This window comes from Pholcus phalangioides, unplaced genomic scaffold (assembly GCF_987345545.1).
Source record: "Pholcus phalangioides strain wild (caught in Gottingen) unplaced genomic scaffold, Ppha-v1.0 ptg000042l_1, whole genome shotgun sequence".
Taxonomy (NCBI): domain Eukaryota; kingdom Metazoa; phylum Arthropoda; class Arachnida; order Araneae; family Pholcidae; genus Pholcus; species Pholcus phalangioides.
In genome coordinates this window covers 26,355,483-26,380,680 of record NW_028301628.1, presented here as the reverse complement: position 1 = coordinate 26,380,680, position 25,198 = coordinate 26,355,483, and the positions used below count along the sequence as shown (strand labels likewise).

General features: G+C 33.2%; 1 protein-coding gene across 1 annotated transcript in view; it reads right to left on the bottom strand.

The window, feature by feature from the left end:
• The window catches only part of LOC149064702 (protein lin-28 homolog), a 74,474-nt gene that overhangs the window by 10,703 nt on the left and 38,573 nt on the right, over positions 1-25,198 (bottom strand). Inside the window, exon 2 of the mRNA XM_089255178.1 lies at positions 9,334-9,476. Within this exon, the coding sequence (XP_089111304.1) occupies positions 9,334-9,476 (143 nt within the window). The remainder of the gene's footprint in view (positions 1-9,333; positions 9,477-25,198) is intronic.

Genomic DNA, 25,198 nt, shown 5'->3' with positions numbered 1-25,198 from the left:
TTGTGATACACCTGGAAGACCTAGTTTTATTCTCAACCCTTTGAGATTGACAGCTCATCATTTTGCAAACCACATACCTCCTAATCCCATAAAAAAGGACCTCGCAGACAGTGTGTTTTTTTTTGCTCTAAAAAAACTGCAACTAGCAAAAAAATTCACAAAAAAAAAACCCCACTAATTTGGTGCGAAGAAATAGTAATGTGAAGTAGGACTTTTTTTGGAACCTTGTTTTGAAATTTACCACACTAAACCCAATTTCCAGTGTAATTTGTGTAAATATTGAATACTTTCATTAGTATACATACTTTATATTTGTATTCTATAAAGTAAATCGTAATTTAATCAAGATATATTTTCAGAGTTTTCGATATTACTTATATGATTACTCATAAAACTGATTTTCATGAAAGACTGTTCTTATGCACGAAATCTATATTAGTACATTCTTGGTTGCCAAAATGTGCTACATATTTTAACTCTCAAATACATGTAGATTTGAAATGTGTAATTGAAAAAAAATATGTAATTTTTTAAGCCATTTAGATTTCAAAAAATTGAGCAGTCAGAGGGTTAACCAAGGAACCGTCTCTATAAGTCTTGGGATGTTTCTTTTATCAGCTGTCAATTTATAGCTGATTATATGTATCTGCCATAAACTGCCCTCTTTTTTTAGATAATTATCTTGTTATTAAAAAGTGTGAAGGTTTTCTTTTTAAATATTATAATTTGAAGAAAAAAAAAACAATATTTATTTGAATCTTGTTGGGACGTCGCGAGCCGCCATGCCCCTGTAGTAAGGCATCTTATCATCGACATTTGCAACTATACATGATTGCGTCAAACCTGGTAATTAAAATTATACAGGACTGTCTACAAGCATGAAAAAAGAATGTTTTTGTTTTTCATCTACCGTTTTTAATAATTTTAATTTTAATGGGATGGGGGTTCCTTTCCCCGAAAAAATATATTTCGACTTTTAAATTTTGGAAAATCTTTCGCGCCCTCCCCCAGGGTGTCGCGACCCAGTTTGGGAACCACTAGTCTAGGACAGATGTTTTCAACCTTTAGAATCCCGCGCGACCCGGCTGATTTTTTTTTTGTGAGTTGAAGACACGGCCCACACGACTAATGACCAACAAATAGAGAAAAAATTAAACAGCGAATCCCCTCATGGCCTGGTTTGACTAATGTTAGAGCCCGGCGGTTGAGAAACACTGGTCTAGGGTGATGGATTCGTCGGTTTTGCTGATTATGTTTAAAAATGTTGATAAATATGAAGAAAGCAAAAACATTACATAGCTGATAATAGTTATGCGTTTTTGCCTTTATAACATTTGTTTTGATTCAACTTTTGTGGCAAAATATGTACAATGTCACCGTCAAGTACGGAAGAAACTGCTGTGATTGAATTTGAATGACATTTCCGTACTATTTATTCCATAGTTATCATACATACCAACTTCAATCGGGAATTATGCAAAATCACCGGTAAAAGTGATAAATTGTAGGGAAATTTATGGAACTTACCGACGCGATTGTTATTATGCATAATAGCCGGTGAAATCATGCATTTGGATATAAAAATATCATAAAATGCTTGCACATATTTAAAACAGACATTTTCTGCAGTTTTATATCATCCGTTTCTTAATCTATACCTTGATCATCGGTATCAATCGTTAATCATGACCGATTCATCCCATTAGCCGTAATATATATAATGTCTGTATAAAAGTAAAATATTATATATAATTATTTAAGATAATTTAATTTTTTTTCCAGTCAAAGGCTGTTCTTTGGAATCATAAGGTAAATAAAATAATCAGCGTATTTTAAATTTTAGCCGTTTCTATGGCCTTTTTGTTACTGAACCTTTCGCGTGAGACCAAGTTCGGTGAATGTCTGAAACAATTTTATGCACCACTTGTGTCCCGTATTACGAGGGCATTCCTTTAATTTTGGGGTGTTCCGATTTTTTATACAATACATATTGAATTTGTAATATTTACTAAGGTCATGAATGCAGTGTTTTGATAATATATACATTATAGTGTAATTACGACAATAAATATTCATCTCACATATTTTTCAGGTTCAACGTTCTTTTCGCAATTTTTCAGAAATTTTAATAACAATGAGTGATTGTACCTAGTTCCGGCAACGTTTTTCGTGACAATTGACGATGCCTCGTATTCAACCCTATTTAAGATACCAGTTTAACGTATTTTTCTTAACCCTTTAAGCAGCAATGACGAGATATTTCGCCTCCATGAGAGTTCTCTTATTTTAACACTGACAAGGCCAGATATTTTGTAAAGTTAATTTCTCAATGGGGAACTTTTTCCTCTGCTCCCTTAGTTTGCACCTGCTAAAAATCGAAAGAAAGCCTACTTGATTAAAAAAGATATGACATTTTGAAAAAAGAGTTTAGTGATTTATAATTGCCGCTTAAAGGGTAAATGAAATATAGTCGCGTGCCAATTGGAAATAGGCCTGTTCGGCGAACTTTTCTCCTCCCTAAACCCCAAACAAATATTTTACGACGGTCCCCTATTTTTGAGATGTGCAATATATATAATCAGTGCGATGTGAAACCCGATATGTTCAATTCAACTATAAGAGAATTTCTTAAAAGTTATGTGTGAGTATTGAATATTTATGTTATGCTTTTCCGTATGTATTTCTATTGTTCCACTCCTTTATTGTTTTTTTGTAGTTTGTTGTAAGTGTGTTTTTCTTCTTTTGTCCATCTCTGTAATTGGGCAATACTTGCCTGTTGAGACGTGAATAAATAAATAAATGTGATCATTTGAATATTTTTTTTCCCGTGAAATACATTTTTATTCACTGCTATTTGTAGCAGTAATTCATTTCCATATCCTGCAGCAATTAGCAAATTGCTACATTTGAGGCAATAAATTGCATTTTGGACTAAATTTATTGATATCCCGTATTTATCGCATCCCGTAGGATCTCAAAATTTCCACCATTTTCAACGATGATGTATGTTGAACCCGAGTGTGAAGTTATAGTTTTTATGTGAACCCATATGGAAAAAAAATTAGCATCAACTAAGAAGGTTGAATGATTTTTCATTCAATTAGAATTAAGTTTTATTAGAATTAATTTTACCAAGTCTGTTTGCGGAACACCTACACAATCGTCGCGATGGTTCGCGGACCATACGTTGAGAGACACTGTTATAGAACAAATACAGAAGAAAACTAGCTGCAAGAAGTTCTACTAGTATTTCTAACAGTCAGCTTTCTCAAGTACCAAATATTATATTCTATAAAGACTTATTTTTTCACTTTTTACTCCCTTAAGATTCTCCCAAGACTCTCCTCCTCTTCAAGATTCTCCCTCTACGAATGTAAAAAATACGTTTTTTTTTACCCCAGTCTCTTCGCGTGTGTGATGCTCTGCGGCAGGTGAGCCACGTGGCAGAAGGGGAGCCCCCCATGTCTCTTAAGAAAAATAAGGGGCATATACATCATAAAGGGGGCTTGAAAAGGTGCATTGTCAGCATTTTCCCTCTTGGAAGTTTATGTATTACAAGCTTATTATATCTGTTAGGTTTTTTTTTAGTTTTTTTTTTGGGGGGGGGGGCGGGGGCACGCTTCCTTCTTAAACAGGAAAAAGTTCCCTTTAGGTACCCCCTAACAGTTGTTCACGGGTGGTCCCCTCTGTGTTATGAAAGTGACAAATGAATGCATGTATATCCCATTAACTTGTCTTCTTGCTAATTATTATTGAATATCAGCTGCCTCATCATTTCCCCTCCTTTATTACATACATGAATATCATGTTATTGTCATAGAGTGAACATTTCTTATTCTGAATTTCTGATCAAGCTTGATTTTTACACAGTATCAATGTATTTCAATTTATAGCAGTTTAAGAGTATCTGAAGAACTATAATCTTTATTTATAGCCATAGAGTCCCCTCATAATTGTTTTTATAAATTTTTCCGCAAAAATTAATGTCTTCCTACAGGATGTCCTGTAAGTGCTAATGCGGCCTTTATCTCATCAACCGTCTGTCGTAGATGTATGATTCCAATTTTAAAAAAAGCTCAAAAATGCATCCAAAAATTACCCTGTACCAGTTTTGAGAGTGAAAGTACTGTGTGTAACAAAATAAAAAAATTTAAATTTTTATGCGGTCCTCCCTCCCCGTCCAATAACTTCCAATCGAAAAATTGTTGCCCCGTCTCTCCTGAGGCCAACAAAACAAATTCCAGGTTTTTAAGTGCGATATTCGAGTTCAAAACTCTCAAAAAAGTTGCGAAAGGACAGCATAAATGAGGGAAAGGAGCGTTGCGTCCGTTAGTTTTTGCTGTTCATTTCGTAACTCTTCTCAGATATTTTAAATTCAAATATCTCAGCGAATACTGCACTTGTTGAAAACATGGAATTTTTTTGTTGGTCTCAAGAGATACAGGGCAACAACTTTATAACCGGAAGTTAGAAGACGGAAGAAACGGTATAAAAATTTAGATTTCTTATTGTTACACACTGTATTTTCACACTCAAAACTGGTGCAGGATAATTTTTTAACGCCTTTTGAGCATTTTTTTAAAATTGAAATCATACCTCTATGATGGGAGATTGATGAGATAAAGCCGGCCTTAGCACTTACAGGATACCCAGTATCGGCATACGCAGGGTTTCTTTTCAGAGCGTAGGGGATTATTTTTTACTTAAAAAACTCTGAAATCATGACCTGAATACGCCAGCGTTTCTCTTTAAAGAGATTAAAATATTGTAATTTTAACTTAATTTTTAAGAACATCAACTTTAAAAACATTAGGAAACACAGAGGGACTTAACCATTAAAAGCTCTCTCTCTCTCTTTTTAGGCCTAATAATTTTTTTTCATGGTTAAGAAAAGTCGATATAAGCTCGACAAAGATGATATAAAGCTCAAAAAATTATTTAAAAAAATCTATTTCGAATTGTACTGCTTATACAGAGCCCTTTATTAAATTATTGAAGACGTGCAAAGCATCAAAAATCGTACATAAAATAAATGTATTGAAGTAATAGTACTACTCAGGGCCGTAACTAGAGGGAGCCAGGAGGGCAAGTGCCCCTGGAGGCTAAATTCAGGGGGTGGCAGTTTTAGGTGGGAACAAAGAACACCGTTACAAAGTTATATAGTTTTAAAGGTGTGGAGGTGGCAAAAATAATAGTTACGGACCTGGTACTGCTTTAAAAGTATACAACTACCTTCTTTGTGATTCGAACTTTAGTAACAAAAAAATTTTGATTGTGCAAACTTCAAGGTAAAAAAGAATTGCAAACACACAAAACATTTTAATGACGAGCAACCTGTATTAAATGAAGAAAATAATATATAACGTGTGTTGAAGAATATAATTCTTGGTAATTTAAAAAAAAGGGGGAAGGGGTTTAAAAGAAAATAACCCAAAAAAAAACATATCAAAGGGATACTTGCACAAGTTCTTAACGCCTCAAAGTTGTACCAAAACTAATACTCAAAAGTTGGTACAATAAAACCCCCCTTTTTGCGGACACCGGTGGGACAGAAAAAATTCGTCCATTTATGATATGTGATCGTTAATCAGGAGTAAGAAATGCATACTTTTATTATACAGAGGAAATTATTTTTTGGAAGTGAAAGAAAAGGTTTAACTGTATTCTATCAGTATATATTCAGAAGGTATTAAACAACAGTAAAAGTGATTGTTGTATAATTTCCCATAAAGATTAATGTTTGATTTCCCGAAAATAATGATTCCCTGGATATAAAGAGAGAGTCCACAGCTGTGGACACTGGCAATTTCAAGACAGTCCAGGCCCATCCTCATAATTTCCCGGTCATAACCTGTTGAAAATTAATGACTTTCTACCATTAGCACTGCTGGACAAAAAACGGTAGCAATTTTCTTTCATTCCACTCGCCTACCTAAATGTATTATTTGCGATATATTTTTTTGCCATTAGCTAACGACAGCCCATAGGAAATAAAATATTCCCAACCTGTGTGTCATTTGGTCTATACACAGAATGAGAGAAAAGAATAGACGTTCGCCACATACAAATATTAACCACTGTGTTTCCATCCTTCTGCCAATATTATTTCCCATCTATTCTCAGTACAATTATACCAATCCCAACGTATTTCTGTCAGCTTATTATCACTGAAATAAACGATGCTAAAATTGCATGCTTCGCTGTACTCAGCCAATCGCAACATGGAATTGAATGGGGCATCGTTTCTATTGGATGACCGATGATAATTGGATGGATATCTCCCATTCATCGTAGTGATAATTTGCCAAGTTGGAAGTTATTGTAGATGTGTGTGTGTGTGTGTGGGTGTGATACTCAATACGAAGAGAGATGGTCAATGAAAAAGTATTAAACCATCCATTGAAATGCTTATGACAGGGTCTTCAATGCATTACCTGAGGGCCGCGTGTGGTCCTAGTAGTTTTTTGCAGTTACCCGCCGACGAAAATACTTACATGTACTTACTGAATTGTGAAAATACTGAAATACTGAAAATACTTACAGAATTGTGAAAGAAGTAATTTCAAATTTATACAAATACAATACCACAACAGGCAAAATGCTCATAAAAAAAGTTTTAGTTTCGCTATAGGTAGGTTTTAGCCCAGGCCCTCGAATACTTTCTATCTCTGATCTCACGACTTACCAACCCACCACGACATCACTGATTTTCCAATAATAAATAAAAATTTAATAAATCTTGTCACAATTTAATCTTTATGACCCATGGAAGGATCATCCCTTTGGGCCAAATATATATATATCTATATATCTTAATTGTCTTCTTGCTTTGTTTAGACATTTTTGTCTTGTCTGTCTAAATAAAAAATGAAAAATCAATAGCATAGGTAGAGATAGATCGGATTTAAGCTAATCGACGATTTAAAAATTAGCTATATAGCCAAGCTATTTTCTGGATGGCTTGGCTTTACATTAACCAAGTTCTACTTTTATTTTAATTTTGAAGAAGTGAACGATATATTTTGACCCTCTGTGTGTTTTGAATATACAGTCGATCTTGATTAATTCAAACTCCAAAAGTCATTGGAAGAAAGTTAGAATTATCCAAAATTTGAATTATCGTGTTATTATATCCTGGATCCGTAAAATGGCTACAAATTACTACTAAAGCATCAATATTGACATAGGATAATAATTACCAATTATTAAAATTTGATCATCAGTAACTAAACTGTTTCCTAGATTTTAATAATGGATAAGTCTAGTGTGTTTTTTTGTACTTTCCAATAAACTTTCCATACTGTTAAAATGACGATAAAAAGTTTCCGATTTTTTTTTATGGTACACCTTGATCCATAGGTTGAGTAACGTAATTCGTATTCTCAAGTGATAAACATTCTCGATGAATCCCAGCTGGACAATGAATGGACATTAAATTATCAAATGAAAAACACTTATAATTTTCTAATTATCATTTTTATATTTTGCTGTTGTGGCAATTCATTATTCGAAATAGCTCACTCGTCATTCAAACACTTTTGCTGGATTCATTCAGCAAGGATAGTCTTTTTATGAAATTAGATCATGGAGTTTTTCCTGTTTTCGATCATCAATGACAATTTTTTTTTTGTCGAACTTGAGTTGCTTAAAATAACAAATCTAACGTGAAAAGAAAATTAAATTCTGACGTACGGTTTAGCATAAAAAGGGTGCCATTTTCAAAGGAAGAAGTACTCATTTTTTCAATTGAACGTCTATCATAAAACCTGGGTATACAGGGTGTCGTGTAAGTGTTAATGCGGTCTTTATCTCTGTCCGTCATGGAGTTATGATTCAAATTTAAAAAATGCTCAAAAGGCGTTCAAAAATCACAATGTACCAGTTTTGGGAATGAAAATAGTGTCACAAAATAAAAATAAAAATCTAAATTTTTAAACGGCCCCCCTTTCTCTATCTCCCAATTAGAAAGTCGTTGCCCTGTTTTTAACTGCATTATTTTAATTCAAAAATCGGAGAATGGTTGGGAAATAGTAAAAACTAACGGACAAAATACCGTTGCATAAATGAGATCCTTTCCCTCATTTATGCTGTTCTTCCGACCTTTTCTCTGATTTTTGAATTCTAATAACTCAGTGAATATTGTAGTTAAAAACAGTGGTTTTTTTTTTTACTCAGAAAAAGCAGGTCAACAACTTCCTAACTGGAAGTTAGAGGACAAGGGGACCGTATAAAAATTTAGACTTTTTTTTATTTTGTGATACACAGTATTTCCACTCTCAAAACTGGTACAGGGTAATTTTTGAACGACTTTTGAGCATTTTTTTAAATTTAAACTATACCTCTACGATTGATGAGATAAAGGCGGCAGCATTAGCACATACAGGACACCCTGTATACTCAGGACTGACTCCACATTTCTTTTCACGTTGCTCAGAAGACAGAATATTAGCGTGGCAGTTCGAACCAGAAGTCAAGATCCAGAAAACGGCATCCATATAGTGTACTGAAAATACGTAAGAATTTTTCAAATTATAAATTTTTGGTCTTCAAAGATTTTTTGTGTAACAACTTGGTCAAAAGAAGTGAAGTCTGACTGCTTATAGAATTTTTCCAAACTAAATTTGCTCATACAAAAACTGCAATTTTTTACCTCGAATTCTCGAGAAATTCGAGAAAAAAATTTGAATTAAACATGAAATTTTAATATTAGATTAGATAGAAAACTCAAGGGGGAACTCGTAACAGTTCGAATTACCCAAAATTCGAATCAACCAAGTTCCATTGCATATGGCAAATACACGGTAAAACAAAAACCCACTAATCAATTTCTTTTCTCAATTGTTTTGGTATTTTAGAAAGTATTGCTTTCAGTCATTTTTTACGGGTATATGAGTAGAATAATTTTTTTTATATAGAAAGAGTTAATTCCTTGTTGGTGTCATTTTTTTGAGAGCTGCTGAAATTTTACTTATCCAGAGATTTATGAAATCACACCAAATTCAGGGAATTGCGAACTAAAAAACTTCAAATTTGCTAAGAAGGATCTTGTGAGTTTATCGATATGAGTAAAATAAAGGCAAATTCTATATACTTTATCGTTAATTGGAAATTATAACTAATTGAAAAATTCACTCCAATCAATCGAACTAGAGTGTTGATGTATTGCTTCAATTGAAAGCATGCTAACAGCACCCCCATTTTCATCCATATTTTTTAAAGAAAAAAAACTCATATGTTTTTTATGGGGTGAACCATAAATGATTAATGGTTGGAGTTATATCAATGCTAAAAAAAATGCCATAAGTAATGTAATAATTTAGAAGATGAGATAACCTGATGAACGAATACATCGGGTCCTCCATCAACAGGCGTTATAAAACCCCATCCTTTGGCGACATTGAACCATTTGCACTTGCCCCGTCTACGATGCACTTCGTATTCCTCCGTACCTTCTACAACAGCAGCAGCAGCACGCCCTGTTATAAGACATTATATATATAAAATTGTACATACATACACACACAAATATGCACACAATAAAGATATAGAATAATGTCAAAAAATAATAAAACAATTTTTTTTCCTTGCAAATTTGTAAAATTTAGATTTTTTTTATTAATAATTTTATAGAATTAGATATTACTATTTTTATTTAGAAAAAAATGTACCTAATTCATTCAAAATACTCTTTTTTATTTGAATGGGCGATCCTGATTTCTTCAAGCTTTCTTTATATTTTACATATTCTATTCAATCTGTTCTCGACTTTTTTCTTGATGCTCTTATTTCACGAACTTAACATATTCGTTTTCATCATCATCAGTGAAAGTGTGGGCTTCCAGCCAGTGCGTGGGGCCACGCGGACAATGCACAAGGGCCTCGTGTTAATGAGATCTGGTTACAATTTTCTAGGTTAAGTATGTAAACTGTTAAGCAGGTATTTCCAGCCGGATTGGGAGTCAATCGGAAAAGAAACAATCAACCCTACGTTGCTCTAAGATGGAGATCTAAGATTGCTCCAAGATCGCCGTTTTGAGCTGGTACTCCACGGAATCCCGGATTATGCAAAATGTTTTCTGGTGTTCTTTAAAATACGTTTCATTAGTGTAGTAACAAAGATATATATATCTATTGGGGAAATATTCATATCGTTTTGGGTTCAGTGGAACAGTTTATAACCATCTAGCAACCATCAAGGGTTCTATGTGGGCGAAATCGTTAGAAAACTCGAGTTAAAAAAAATATCCAGCATTATAATATCTTAGAGCAAAGACGATATTAAGCTGGGATATGGTAATGGCGCTAACAAGGAAAGGGTACCAAGGTGTCGTCCTCAAAAAATTATGAAAAATATTTAATACAAATACAAGGCCACAACAGGCAAACTGCCCATCGAGGTGGCTGAGAAAAAGATGCCCATAACAAATATGGATGTCATATTTCTAAAATACAGTAACGCGTTATTAAAAATGCAATTATAAAATCTAATTTATCGTATTTTTTTTAAACGTGTCAATTGGGGATACATGTTTGAATTCATCTCACCCAGAAGGAAAAAAAAAAAAAATTAGAAGTGGAATATAATTTTTTTGCGGCTTTAATAGTTACAACAGTTGGCTACTTATCACCTTTTGCGCTTCTTTGGTGTTATCTATAGAAAACTGCTTTTGACTCTTTTCTTTCCTCCAGATTCTCTGTTCTATATATAAACTAGTTATTTCTCTTCCCCCTCCTCTTTCTTTGTCTATGCATGCTGTACTTGATCATGTGTTCTTCGAATGACGTCACTCTAACGTTGCGGGATTTTTAAATTCATTCTTGGCCTCTATTGGCGTTCAAAATATTGATATCAATTTTTCTTTTTATGTGACCTATAATAATTCCACTAGATTTTTTTTCCTTGTAAGTGAAAACCGAAAGAGAAAAAGAGTTTTTGCTAAGGGGCCATTCAAGTATTACGTAAGCAGATTTTTAGCCATTGTTGACCCCGTTCCCCCCCCCCCTCCCCCTTGTCAGCAAAATTTCGTCAGCAGCTTAGAATATTTCATATGTTCAAAAAGGGTGGTTGATGACGTAAGCAAACTTCAAACTCCCCCCTTGTCATCAAAAGTCGGAAAATCCGAAACCCCCTTCCCCCTCCCGATGCTAACGTAATACTTGAATAACCCCTAAATCACCACGGCCGTTTTTTTTTAAACTCCGTAGCTTCATAAAAGAGTCACGAAATTTTCACTCAAGAACTAAAAAATAACGCTAACATCTAAACAAAATTGAATGTTGTGCGTTCAAGTTATTGTTCAATTTTTCTTTGAAAATTTTACAATATAAACGTGACATTAAACATTATTCTGGAATAAAAAATTAATTGTTTATTTAAAAGAAATGCATGAAAAAATTAGTGTAGAAATTAGAACCCCCCCCCCCTCCCCCCGCAAATGCTGAACGATAGGGGGCAATTTTTTTTTTTTTTGACCACGAATTCGAATTAACCGCAAGAGCAAGAAACTTACTTCAAGGGTCATAGTCAAAAAAAACCTCAAAAACCATGCTCTAGTAGAAATGTCATCAAATATGTTAATTAACAATTGGCTTATTTGAAATTTGATACACATATAATTTATAGTATGTACTATGCTATGCTAATACGATATTTTGCATAACTCCAAATATTTATTTTCTGGCGAATTATCAAACGTTAAGGAAAAAAATATGTTATATTAACACCTAGCACGTGGTAAAATGACATGATATCAATATTTATTTTATTTATTTATTGATAAACTCACACAACACAGGCATATGTTCAATTACAGTGGAGTGAAAAAAAGAACATAAACAGCACGTTGCAAATACAGATAGGCAAAGAATGATACAAATAATAGTAATAACAAAGTTCCACAAATAAATATAATACAAAAAAGAGGGGGAAGAATGTCAAAAAAGCATACGAGAACTTCCACACCTGAGGAAGGGAAAAAGAAAACTTTGCAAAACTGAACTTTGCAGTAATTGAATAAAAATTAGGGTCGTAGGTAGCGTGCCTTCTCGGGGCCCCGGTACAAACATTATCATGGAGGCTCCCTTAAAAGAGAAAAAATTATGCAAAATAAATGTACATTATTTGTGAGGCCCCAAATGAATAAATGTACGTTATTTGTGAGGATTGGGGCAGTGCCCCGCTTGCCAAAGTCTAGTTATGGCCCTGATAAAAATTGATTCAAAATAAAGAAAACTGTTAAGTTTGTGAAATGAGGCAAATATCGAGATTTTATTGGTTCAATTTCATTTAATATTCAATTTAAAATTCAAATTATCAGAAATAAAAAAAATTGAATATATTATTTTATAAATCGAGTGTTTATAAATAGATCTCAAGTCTCAAATGTTCTGCCTCATTCTATGAACTGAACAGTTTTCTTTATTTTGAATCAGTTTTTATTCCATTGCATTGATGTCATGCTATTGTATTATGTGTGTTTCCAAGGTGTTAAGCATATTTTTTTTCACATATGTTTGCAAATTTTCAAAAAAAGTAAACATTGAAGATATGTAAAACATTATGATGGCATAGTACACGTATTTCCAATTGCATATGCGGTGCTAAGTTTGGGTCTAGTCAATGGTCAAATATTATTTTTCATGGAAATTTCTAGCAGAGCACATTTTTTTGAGAATTTTTTGCCATGTTAAAAGGTAAGATATTTCTTTACTCTTTAAGCGCCACTGACAAGATATCTCATGTTCTTAAAAGTCTTATTTTTAGCATTGACAAGCCAAGATAGTATTTCCTAAATTCGTTTTCTCAATGGAGCACTTCTCCTTATAAACTTTTGTTTGCACCTGCTGGAAAACCGGGGAAAAAAAAAAATTTAATTCTTCATTAAAAAATATATAGCATTTTGAAGGGAATTTGGTGATTTCTGCTGTGACGCTCACAGCGTAAACAAGCCGCGGATTTATTACGGAAAATAGCGGATCTTATATAAGGAGCTTGGATTTTTATACGTCTGTCGCATTAATCAAAGACAATGGTAAAATACAAATTTGCGTATGATGTTAAAAATAGAATGATTTTAAAGATTGGAAAATTTTGTAATTTTAAAAACATATTTGGTCTTCTTTAAACCAGTTTTATTGTGTTAGAAAAATCAGGAGCCTCTGTCAAAAATAACCAAATTAACACTAAAGTAAAGTAGAAAAGGTAATGTTCTATGCAGACATTCAAGTATAATATACAGACATCATGGGTGGTCTACGCCCACAAACACAGGGGAAACAACAAGAATAGTGAAATTTCCTGTCTGGAACCTTGATCATTCTTCTCTTTTCTTAAATCTCATTAATCCTGGCACCGGCTTGAACCTAAAACCAACGAACATAAATCTTCTAGACGTGTGCGATGGCAGAGAATTTAAAGAAATATATATATCCGAAATATAAATAATTTACTAGAAAATATCAGACGGAAGAGTTTTGTTTATCTAGAGATGTGCTTCAGCTACTGCTTCCATAGACATATCTGGAATCGGCTAATAAACCCCCCCCCCCTTCCTTAGTCTATTGTTAAGCTAATAATTTCTCGGAATATTTTTTGTTTTACTAAGACGGGAAAAGACGAAAAAATATCGGGACTAACGATCTCATATACGTTAAAGTCTTAAAAATAGATCCGTCTCTTTGAGATGAAGGAAAAAAAAAAAATGGCCTTATCTCACAAGAACAATAAAGACATTTCTCCTGAGAGAGTAAAAGAGAACGACATGGTAGAGAAATGTTTGTCTTGCTGTCATTAAGATTTTAAAATTAGAATGATATAAAATGCGCGCACATCTATCATGACGGTGAGACAATTTTTTTTATCATTATGATTTATGTCGAGTGATACATATGTTGTTGCGGTGAATGTGACAAATCCGGTTATTATATGCATAATTGCCAACCATTCTGGTAATTTCCATAAATTTTTCTCTTTTACCAGTGATTCTGTCATACAATCCTTGATCAATCAAATTCCTGATTGTGCCTTTTGCGATAAGATTTTATACAACTTTCTATGATTATTTATTATCCGTGGCCGTTGCACTTTGATTTTAACTTGATTAATTTGATTCTTCGATTTACACAATTTTTGATTTCCTTGCATTATATGTAATCTTTGACGTATCAATAAATTTTGGTTTTAACGGAGATGCCGTGGTTCCCCGAAGTGCTTACGTTGCTTCTTGCGACAGAGCCTGGGTGTCTCGCGGTTTCTCCAGTTCTCCGGTGATTATACATAATACTCAAGTGTCGTTTGGTAAACATGGTAAATCGTGCTAAATTCATCACGTTTGCCGGTTGTTATGCATAATCGCCATTTTCGTATTGGTAAATATTGATAAATCGGTCCTATTGCCGTGACAAGATTCGTTATTAGATGACCGTACTTGTAAGCGAGAAATTGAACCAGATATAGTGAATTTTTAACTCTGATTCAACGAATTTTTCCGAACATCCCCCAAATAACTCCTATTTGAAGAATTTTGAAATTGGACTTGATACAACGAAATCCTATTTAATAAATTTTATTACGTACCACGATATAATAGTCTCTCACTTAACAAATTCACGATCGTTATCGGGATACCATCGTAAAATCATAAATCACGATATAATGATCTTTCGTGAAATCCATAAAAATCTTCATATCGGGAGTGTGATGGACACAAACATTCGGGCAAGGACAGGATTAAATAAATGAATTTTATATGAAATTCATCGAATGGGAGCTTGTTATATCGGGGTCAGACTATATTTATCAAAAATACTAGATTTTGGGGGGCTTTTTTTTCATATTCATCGCAATCATCAATTACACTCTCTCTCCAGGGTATTATTCATAATCACTGGTAAAAGCAATTAATTTCAAGTATTTATGACATCAAGCTGTGGTAGGCTCTTTTGGGTATTATGTATAATCACCGGTAAAAGTAATAATTTTTTTTGTATTTATCAAATTCGCCAACGACGCTTTTGTATTGTTTGTAATCACCGGTAAAAGTGATAAATTTATCAAACTTAACGAGACGATTGGCGATTATGCGTAATAACCGATTTATCACATTTACCGTAACATACATATCTATCTTATATATATATATATTGGAAAACAAGTTATTTTTACAGTTATTTAAAATCTGTAATAATGTACAATTTTTTGCATTTATCGGGACCATTTGGAATTGAAAAAATTTATTTTCTAAGAATATCGGTAAAAAAACACTCCATTTAAATCAAGTGTGAAAAAATTCATGTCAGTCTGTCAATTATTTCTCGTTAAATCAAAATAAGTTACAGTTAAAGTGTAAAAAAATGAAAAAACTGCTAAAGTTATTTTCTACGATTTGCTGCAGTTTCAGATTAAAAAAAAAGGCTTACTGTATGAAACTGTGGGAATTTCTGTTGCGAAAAATAAATTTCGATTGTGAATATATCCAACTCATGAATTCCAAAAAAGCTGGAAAAAAAGTGCTTTAATTTAAAAATTTTAATTTAAAATTTAAAAATAATTTATACTCCTTACTTGACGATTCATAAGCAAAAGTTGAAAAAAAAACCCCAAAGAAATATACAACAATTATGAAGATACGGTACGTTCAAATCATGAAAATAACGATTATTGCTGTTCTTTGTATAAAAAAAATAGTAAAATATTGCATTAATTATTTTAAAACAAAACTGCATTAAAATACGTTCGTTAGTTATTTCCTATTTTGATTTTTATGGTTTTCTAGGTGAAATAATATCTTCAGATCTGAGTTTCCTCCGTGTTTTTTTTTCGTCACAAAACTGATGTTCAAAATGTCCCACGAGCACCAAAATTTGATTAAATTTACTCCAAGTTTGACATACTTTGTTTATTATGAATAGAGCCCGGAAGTTTCAGGCAAAATGCCATAAATGCTTATTTTGAACTTTTTGTTTTTGTAAAAACACCTTTTCGGAATTTTTCCTGCCATATATGCCTATTTTAACATTGTTTCAAGTTTATTCGCTTTGAAACGGTACATCCGTATTTAACGCTATTTTTTTTTTAAATTTTCCTCCGTTTTTATAATTTGAATTTCTCAACGAATATTGGACTTAGAAACGTTGAATTTTTTTTTTTGTTAACATCAGGAGAAACAGTGCAACAACTCCCTCATTGAGCACAGGGTGTCCCTAAAAAAAGTTAACATTTTTATTTTAATAACTATACAACCCTTTGCAGCAAGAATTACATGTCTGAGTACTACACGTTATTTGGATACTTTTTCTAATTGGAAGTATGGCTCTAGGATCAGCGGTTCGTCAGTTAAATGTCATACGCCCTGTTAGGAGCCTCTCTAGTATTACGTCATCATCGATGGGGGGAGGGTTTCCGATTTGTTGACAAGGGGGAGGGGTGGGTTTGGATAATGCTTACGTCATCAACCACTCTTTATGAAAATATGAAATTTTTTTACTATCATCTTACTCGGTGCGCCAAAAACGAGAAAAACCTTTCCATAGATTGTGGGCATTTGAAGTGACATTTCCCCCCCCCTATTGATAAGTGCCCTACAGAGCCACTTTAATTACCTCTAAATTTTTCGCGGATCCAAGTGATGTGGAAATGTGTCCGGGCCGCTAAGTGCTCTGGAACTGTGCCACGCATCACTCAAGTGATCCGTAATTATACGTCGCGGATCACTTAAATAATATGAGAATGTGCCGCGGGTAACACGAGTGATGTAGAACCGCACTGGGGACCACTTAGGTGTTCTAAAACTACGTCACATGTCACTCGTGGGATCTCTAAATGTGTCACGGATAGCTTAAGTGTTCTGGAACTGTGACCGGGGGTCATTTAAGTGATCTGAAAATGCGCCACGGGCCGCTTAAATGTTCTGGAATTGTACCACGGGACACTTAAGCGATCTGTAAATGTGCCGATTAGATCATTTTTTTACAAAATTAGGTTTGAGGAGGGCAGGCCGCATCAGATAAACCCCCCCCCCCCGGGGCAATATTTCGTCCGTGGGCCAAGGGCCTTTATGCGATTTATTATTGTATGGCTTAGAGGGTGGGTCGCAATGAATTTATTGATAAATTTTGCTTTCACAGCCTTCAAATAACATTGAAATTAACAGAAATTGATTATAATAACACGAAGGAATTTTCTTCTGAAATTTCAATTTGAAAATATTTTGTTTTTGCATTAAAAAAATACATGTTTGATCTTTGGAGTGGGGCACGAGGCCCCCTATGTCCATCCCTCCCGTGTACTTCTCTGATCCCACCAATATGCGTTAGGATTCAGAGGGGCAGAGCTGATGACGAAATTTTGCTGCCAAGGGGGGGGGAAGGGGGGCAGAGTTTTGCTGACTTTTCCAGGAAGGGGGGAAGGGGGTCAAAAATGGCTAAAAATTTTCTTACGTTATACTTGAACGGCCCCTTACCAATGCACTCTGTATATTACATATGTGAGAAACATCAATGAGCTGAATCTTTTACTGTCATCTATCAAATAAAGCTGATATAATTGTTCGATTGAAGTTAATAATCATTTATTAATTGATATGCTATGTAAAAAAAATCAATACAATATGATATAAGTGAACATTTTATAAACAAAAATACATTAAGTTGCCACGTTTGCTTTACTATAAAAACATTAACGTTTTCTATGCGACACATCGCTCAGAAACCGGTCATCAACTTCAATCGCAAAATAATAGCAGTTTTGTTTGATAGGTGGTAGAAGGAGTCCCAATTCATTTGTTTCTCACATGTAGTATAATACTGTACTGTATACTTATTTCCAATATTTTCTAGAGGGTAATTTTTACTGATAAAATATTAATTTTACCCGTTTATTGGTTATGGACAAAAATAACAAAGAACGGCACCATTTTTTGATGGTGAATAAGTTGTAACTAAACAAAGTATGGACGTTTGACGTCACATTGAGAATGCTTCCGTGTGTATATAAATATCCAGGGTATTGTCCTGTAAGCGCTAGCACGGCTTTTATCTCATCAACCGTCCGTTATAGAGTTATGATTCCCGTTTCAGAAATGCTCAACAGGCGGTCAAAAATTACCCCGTGCCAGTTTTGAGAGTGAAAATACATTGTGCAACAAAATAAAAGAATCTAAATTTTCATACGGTGCTCTAACTTCCAATTAAAAAGTTGTTGCCCTGTCTGTCCTGTGATGCCAACAAAAACAATTCCACGTTTCTAAATTCAATATTTACAGAGATATTTGAATTCGAAAAGGAAAGAGAGGAGATATTTGGGTAAAATAGATTTTCCGCATCCAGAACTGTCCTTTCCCAAATTTCCTCCGTTTCCGACTTTACGAATATCTCTGTGAATATTGCACTTTGAAACATGGAATTGTTTTTGTTGACATCAGGACAGACAGGACAACAACTTTTTAATTGGAAGTTGGAGCACAGGGGGACCGTCTGAAAATTTAGATTTTTTTTATTTTGTTGCATAATGTATCTTCACTCTCAAAACTGGTACAGGGTAATTTTGGCCACCTGTGGAGCATTTCTAAAACGGGAATCATACCTCTACAACGGACGGTTGATGAAATAAAAGCCGTGCTAGCACTTACAGGACACCCTGTATATATGCACAGAAAAAGAAAGTCCCTATATTTCATAAAGTAGCAATTTTTTTTGTCATAAAGCACAAGATATCGAGATATCAAAACTTTGTGCGCAAAGAAAGAACAGGTCTGTGCAGACGAAATAAAAATAGTGCCCACTATCTGGGGGGGGGGGGGGGAGTTTGTATATATTTTATGTATATTATATAGGAATAAAATTTTTCCTTTTCCCACAAGCATTTCGGGGCTGACCATAGTTCTCACAGTATGGACTTAGGCTCCATAGACCGAGATATCCCGTTTTAACGAATACCGTTATAGCGAAAATCTCGTTTTAACGAACACTTTTCTAATCCCTCAAATTAGTTTACATAGGAACAATGTAGGTAACCTGGAATTGCTTTATAACGAAATTTCGTTTTAACGAAGTGATTCCTCCGATCTCTTGGCGTTCGTTATAACGGGATTCGACTGTATATATATATATAATACGATCTGTCCCGTGCTAGAGCCCTTTTTGTGTGTGTGTGGGGAGGGTTCATGGTGCTCCATTGAGGATAACTGATTATTTCAGTTTTAGTTAGAGTAGAAATTAGTTAGTTTTAGTTAGGAGAAACCGAGAGTAGCTCTCGATTCGTGAATATGCCTTCCGATTGAGTGACAAGGCTCTAACCTGTTGGCTACGCATCGACTTCAGGGCCATTTTAAGAGCATTCTGGGCAAGTGTTTTTCCGGTGCCCTCTATCCGGTTGAAATTCACAGCCTACCTGTTTACATATTTTCGCTTAAAAGCCATACTGCCGGATCTCAAATAATCATGAGACCCTCCTATGCATCCGAGGCCTCCGGGTCAGGCCCATGCGTTAAAGAATAAAGTACCGAGAGTCCTCACTTATCAGTTTACAAAATATTGAAAATTATAATTTTCAAAGACAGGGGGGGGGGGATATCTTAGAAGAGTTCGTTTGAATTGACAGAAGTATAGGGACATTCTTTTTCGATAAATATTCAAAAATTTGGTCGAGTTCCGTAGAACATTATCCGAACTCATTATCAACGAAGGTTCCGCGAGAAGCTTCACTTTGGAAACCCCTGTTTTAAGCATCCATTTATGAATCCTTACATATTTACTGCATAAAATGGGATTTAATTCTTAAAAAAAACCCATAGAAATTGTCGTTTTGCGCAACTTTATTTTATTTCTTCTGACACAGCATTGGACTTAACTTAAAACGTATGCTTATAAATGTTTTTGTGCATCTGTGGAAGCAAAACAAAAAATATTGATGTCTTTGGTCAAAATATAGAGGAAACCTTAGTGGCAAATGTCTCTCATTTCAGTTCTGCGGTTGTTTTTCTATTCATCGAGCAAAATTCTGCCAAATAATTTGATTAAATATACAAAAATGCATTTATTTTACGAGTTTAGGCTATTTTGAGACATTAGCTGAAAACATTAAAGAAATATAATTTTTCAGTTTGAACGTCCCTTAAAACCTCGTAACCTTTAAGATTAATTCTTAGGTAAGCACTAATCCTCTAAACATTCATTTCACCAGCGATCTTAGGAATGGGTTGGGAAAGCATCACCCAAATATTTAGCTTCATTTAACTCGTTTTTTTTTTTGAATAATACATAAAAAACTTAAAAATGTTCATGAATATACGGATTACTATCAAGAGATAATGAGTAAAATATTTTAAACATCGAAATTAAAGTGTAAGTATATTTTAATCAGTTTCATTACCCGTGAGACCACTTGAAATACAAAACTCATTATTCGGTCATTTTATGCGTGCGAGAGTTTTTTTTTTCAATTTTAGGGCTTCCAGGTTTCTTGCTGGGATTGTGATCCAAACCGGCTGGTTTACGTCTTCAGCATTAATCTGGGATAAGTATGAATTTGATGAAATTAGTATTTGTGTGTCAGCGTATTATATATATATATATATATATATATAATACATATTTTAATATAATAATTCCGTGCTGGAAACAGGCCTAGGAAACAGGTTTGCCTTTTACACAGTCGTTATTCAATAGTAAAATATTTCCCATAAAGAATATGTATAAAAAAAAGGAAAATTACGCCTTATATGCCGTTGCGTATTACTACAATATATGCCGGAGAGTGCGGTACATGTATAATATTTATATGAATGGCTCTTAATATCCATTAGAGTCTTGGAAAATAAAAGTTTCAAAAGTGAAAGTTTAACTTTATATAAGAATTTTATGCCTGAAAAAATCAGTTAGTTATATTAATGTTATTTTTCAAAAAAAAATCATATATATCCATTAGAGTCATCAATCACCTATGCTTGAAAGATTAATTCTATTAAATCATATGCGTTTGAAAATTCAGTTATATCTGAAAAATTTACCGTATAATAAACTGTAGCCAATTAATCAGTTGTACATGCATCTGAAAAATTTCTATAAAAATTCATTTGTGTGAATAAATTTTATGTAAGTCCAGTGTGATTGAGATCTAGAAATGTTCTAAGACTATTTTAGTATTTTAAAAATAATTGAAAAAACATAGAGCTAACTATTATATATGGACGAATCATAAAAATGGTAATTAACTAGTTTATCTAAAAATATTACGTGCTACTATATATATTGTTCGGTAATCTATCATTTTTAACGGTATCTAAATTTAATTTATCATGCCTTATGGGAACTTTTAAATGTAAAGTCACTATCCTTATTTTTTGGAATTATTTTGATAAAAATTACAAAGTTCAAATATTTTACATTAATATCAAAAGCTATTTTTAAGGCACCAATTTCTTTATTAATTTTTAGAAGAAATTTTTTCCGAAATACTTTGTATGTGTATAACCCAGCATGTGTACTGGTGAGTAGGGCGTCAAGTCCACCAGCAGCACATCATAGTGTGGGTGTGTGAGCAGGCCAATGACCCTATTATGAAGCAGACCAGACCCCTTTCCCCCATGTAAAGTGGGGAGATGGAATAAGTGGGGTCCCCGGATAGATCCCATTGTTCCACCCCCAATCTATGCGGAGGAGGCGGAATATATACCAGGAGAGCTGCACATGTTCCGAGGTTCAACGACCGGATTTCAATCCACCAGCCAGTATCAACCACCCTCACTCATGAGAAATAGGACAAAAATTCTGGAAAAGTTCTCTGTGGACCCCCCAACTCCCAATTTTTTTTCCTATTCTTCCGTTTTTTTTCTACACTTGCACAACTGTTTGTATCCCTAGCTCCCATTAGTATAAACTCCATATGTGGATTTATTGTGTCTCTTGTTGGATTATAACTCATACACATATATAACGAAAAAGTACTTGGTTTCTCTGTTGATACCACTTGGTAGTGGTCTCTTTTACGGTCGTTCACCGAAAATTATTTTTTCCATGAGAACTGTGCTTCAAAATGAAAATTGTGTGGAGTTGATCTCGAAAATATACACAGTAGAACTTGATTAATTCGAATTTTGGATAATTTGAACTTTTACGAACTTCCCTGGAGTTTTCTATCTAATTTTAATGTTAAAATTTCTTATTTAATTTGAATTTTTTGAATGATTCTAAGTTGGAGGGAAAAAATAATGACTTTAGTACGAGCAAATGTAGACAGTTGAGGAAAATCTACACGCAATCAGATGATGCTTCTCTCGACAAATTCGTTCAATCTTCATTATCCTGGTCTATTGACTGCTGAACAATTTTTAAACAGTAAATATTTGAAAACAAAAGTTAAAAAAGTCTGTCGTCTCTGAATTTAGGCAAACAATGGGTGATGTTCTTTTTTTTCGACCATAGATTCTGGCTCGAACAGTCATGCTAACATTCGGTCCGATGAACAACGTGCAAGGAATTGTCGATCTAGTCCTAAAGACAATTATGTAGTCAGTTATCTAGTCCTAAAGACAATTTAATGCCTATTGCAACATTGTTCAGCCAGAATGCATTGAAACTGCGAACCACTTGATCTGAATTAAGTTGTTCAACCACTGAAAACAGATTTCTTTTAACAAATTTCAATTGTGCGGATATAGATTTCTTCATTACCACACAAATGATTAGCGAAATTCGGGAAACAGTTTCGTAACTGACAATATCAGTAACTGTTTCCGTAACTCAGGCTTTTAGCGTAGTCATGAAATTCTACAGTGATGCTGATTCCAGAACGGGGGAACAATGTATAGCTACTAAGATCAATTATATTGATTCTATTTGAATACAGTACTGACGATTGAGTTGCGATTTGCAGTTATTTCACGGATTCAGCATAGATTAATTTGGATAAATTTTTTTCTGTCCCCTTGAGCTTTTGATAATTATGTTCGACTACTACGGCATTAATTTTTAGGAGTTTCGCGAGTCTTACTTTTGATACTCTAACTAAAATCTATCATATATTTGAATATTTATTCTATTGAGTAATTCTGGCTGAAATTATTTAAAATATTTTACACGCATGTTAAAAATTTTAAATGTATGTGATTTTATTTATTTTGAGGTTGCCTGGTTGTATTTGAAAAATTAAAAAAAAACATGTTTCTGGAATTTTATGCTCACACTGTTTATTATCCATAAGATTACTCATGAAATAAAACAATGAAAATTTATTTTATGACATAATTAGGAATGTGTTTTCAGATTCAATTTTCCTTAAAATTCAAGTATTCTTCTTCAGCTTTGTAAGTAAATAAACATTTTAACGAATAGTCGGAAAGATATAAAATGAAAGTTTGTTTCCATTGCGCATAAATACATTTTCCTACAAAAATTAATTCCTACAAACTTTTTGCTAAAAGTTTGTTTTTTTAAACCTTACGGATGAGCTTTATTTCTCATTTTCAAGAGAAACTATTTATTAACACTTTTTTTGCATTCGATTCCTGAGGAATTCAAAACAAATCACCCCATTTTTGAAAGGTTTTTTTTTTTCCTTTTCCCAGTGCCAATTATCGTTAAAGTTCCCCTAAAAAAATGGAAGTTCGTGTCTTAAAGATATAGATCATATTCATGAAGAAAACTTTGGGAGTGATAAGTGGTAATCAAGAACTGTAGGAATTGATCACAAACTAAATATCAGGTTATTTTTCAATGACAACAGAGAAGCATAATTACTAGATACGTGGTTCTTAAATTACTTCCATTCCACTGGAATAAATTAGGCAGTTTTTTAAGCGAAAAATTAAACTTCAGTTTTTACAGATGCATTAAAATGTACGATTGATAGTATTACCGATTTTTTTTTTCTTTTTAAATAGCACTTAGCATATGCATTAAATAGTATATTTTCCATTTCTCATACCCCTGAGAAATTTTGATGGCCATTATGAGATATCTATAATATGCACAATACTTTTCATCTCTCTTTTCAAAACTGTCATTATTTTCTTTTATTTTCCACTTTAATTTCCGCATGTATCCAAGCTAAATTTGTTTCGTAAATTCCAGATTTTTCCCCTTTTGTATTTCAATTTTACATATATGGTGCAGTATGATTTTCCAGTTTTTACCAGATTAAATATTAAAATACCTCATTCTAGTGGGAAAATATTCTAGAATGTTATTTCTATATATGCCAAATAAATTACAGGTGACTCTCTTACTCTAAACAGACAAATTTGTGATGAATTTTTCTTAAAAGCAGAATTTTTTTACTAGAAATGATTTCTATCTACTCCTTACAGTAGAACCTCTCGTATCCAAAATAAGGGTGCAACCAATTTTGGATATGGGTAAATTCCTCTATAGAGCTGTAAAAGGATCAAAATAAGGGATTTTAATACTAACGAAAGGCTTAAAACTTAAGGGGAAAAAAATTCTGGTTTCATTTTTACAATTTGAAAAATAAAATTTGGTCATAAAATTTTTTTACACAATTTTTTCGATCGCTGATATCGAATGTGCCTCCCTCTAAGCCAGTAAAAATACTGTATGATGATTTTTCCGGATGATGATCTTTTTTCATGTTTGAATTATAAAACTATAAATTAAAATTTTTTAAACATTTTTGATTGTAAATTAATAACTCCATTAAAAAATTGTAAACACTATAGAACTTTGATTTTAAAACAGCCTTGATTTAATTAATAAAACTATCGATTCCCCCATCTAATTCATGAAATAGAATTCAACTGTATTCAAACTACTTACTGAATTTTAATAATAATAATAATAAATTAATTTTGCCCATGATAATTTTGCCCAATATAAGCCCATGCGTTATCAATCATTTACCAACCGATTGCTTCATTCGAGAGTGTTGTACTTGATTTGGCTATTTACAGTACCTGAAAGAATCTTTTGAAAATACTTTAGCAATCAATGAAATTTCGATTCAGTTTTCGTAATAAATATCACTAATTTCATGTATCGCGATAAATATAGATTGAATAAATCCATGGAATATTTGAATATTTTCCATCGGAAGAAAGCTTAAAAAATATATTAATACGCTTTCTTTATATCATTATTTGAAATTAATTGAATATTATTTTTAGTGCTTAAATATTTTTACATTATTGAAAAAAAATTTATGATTAATAAGATTATTTTTGAATATATATAGAATTTTATTAATAAT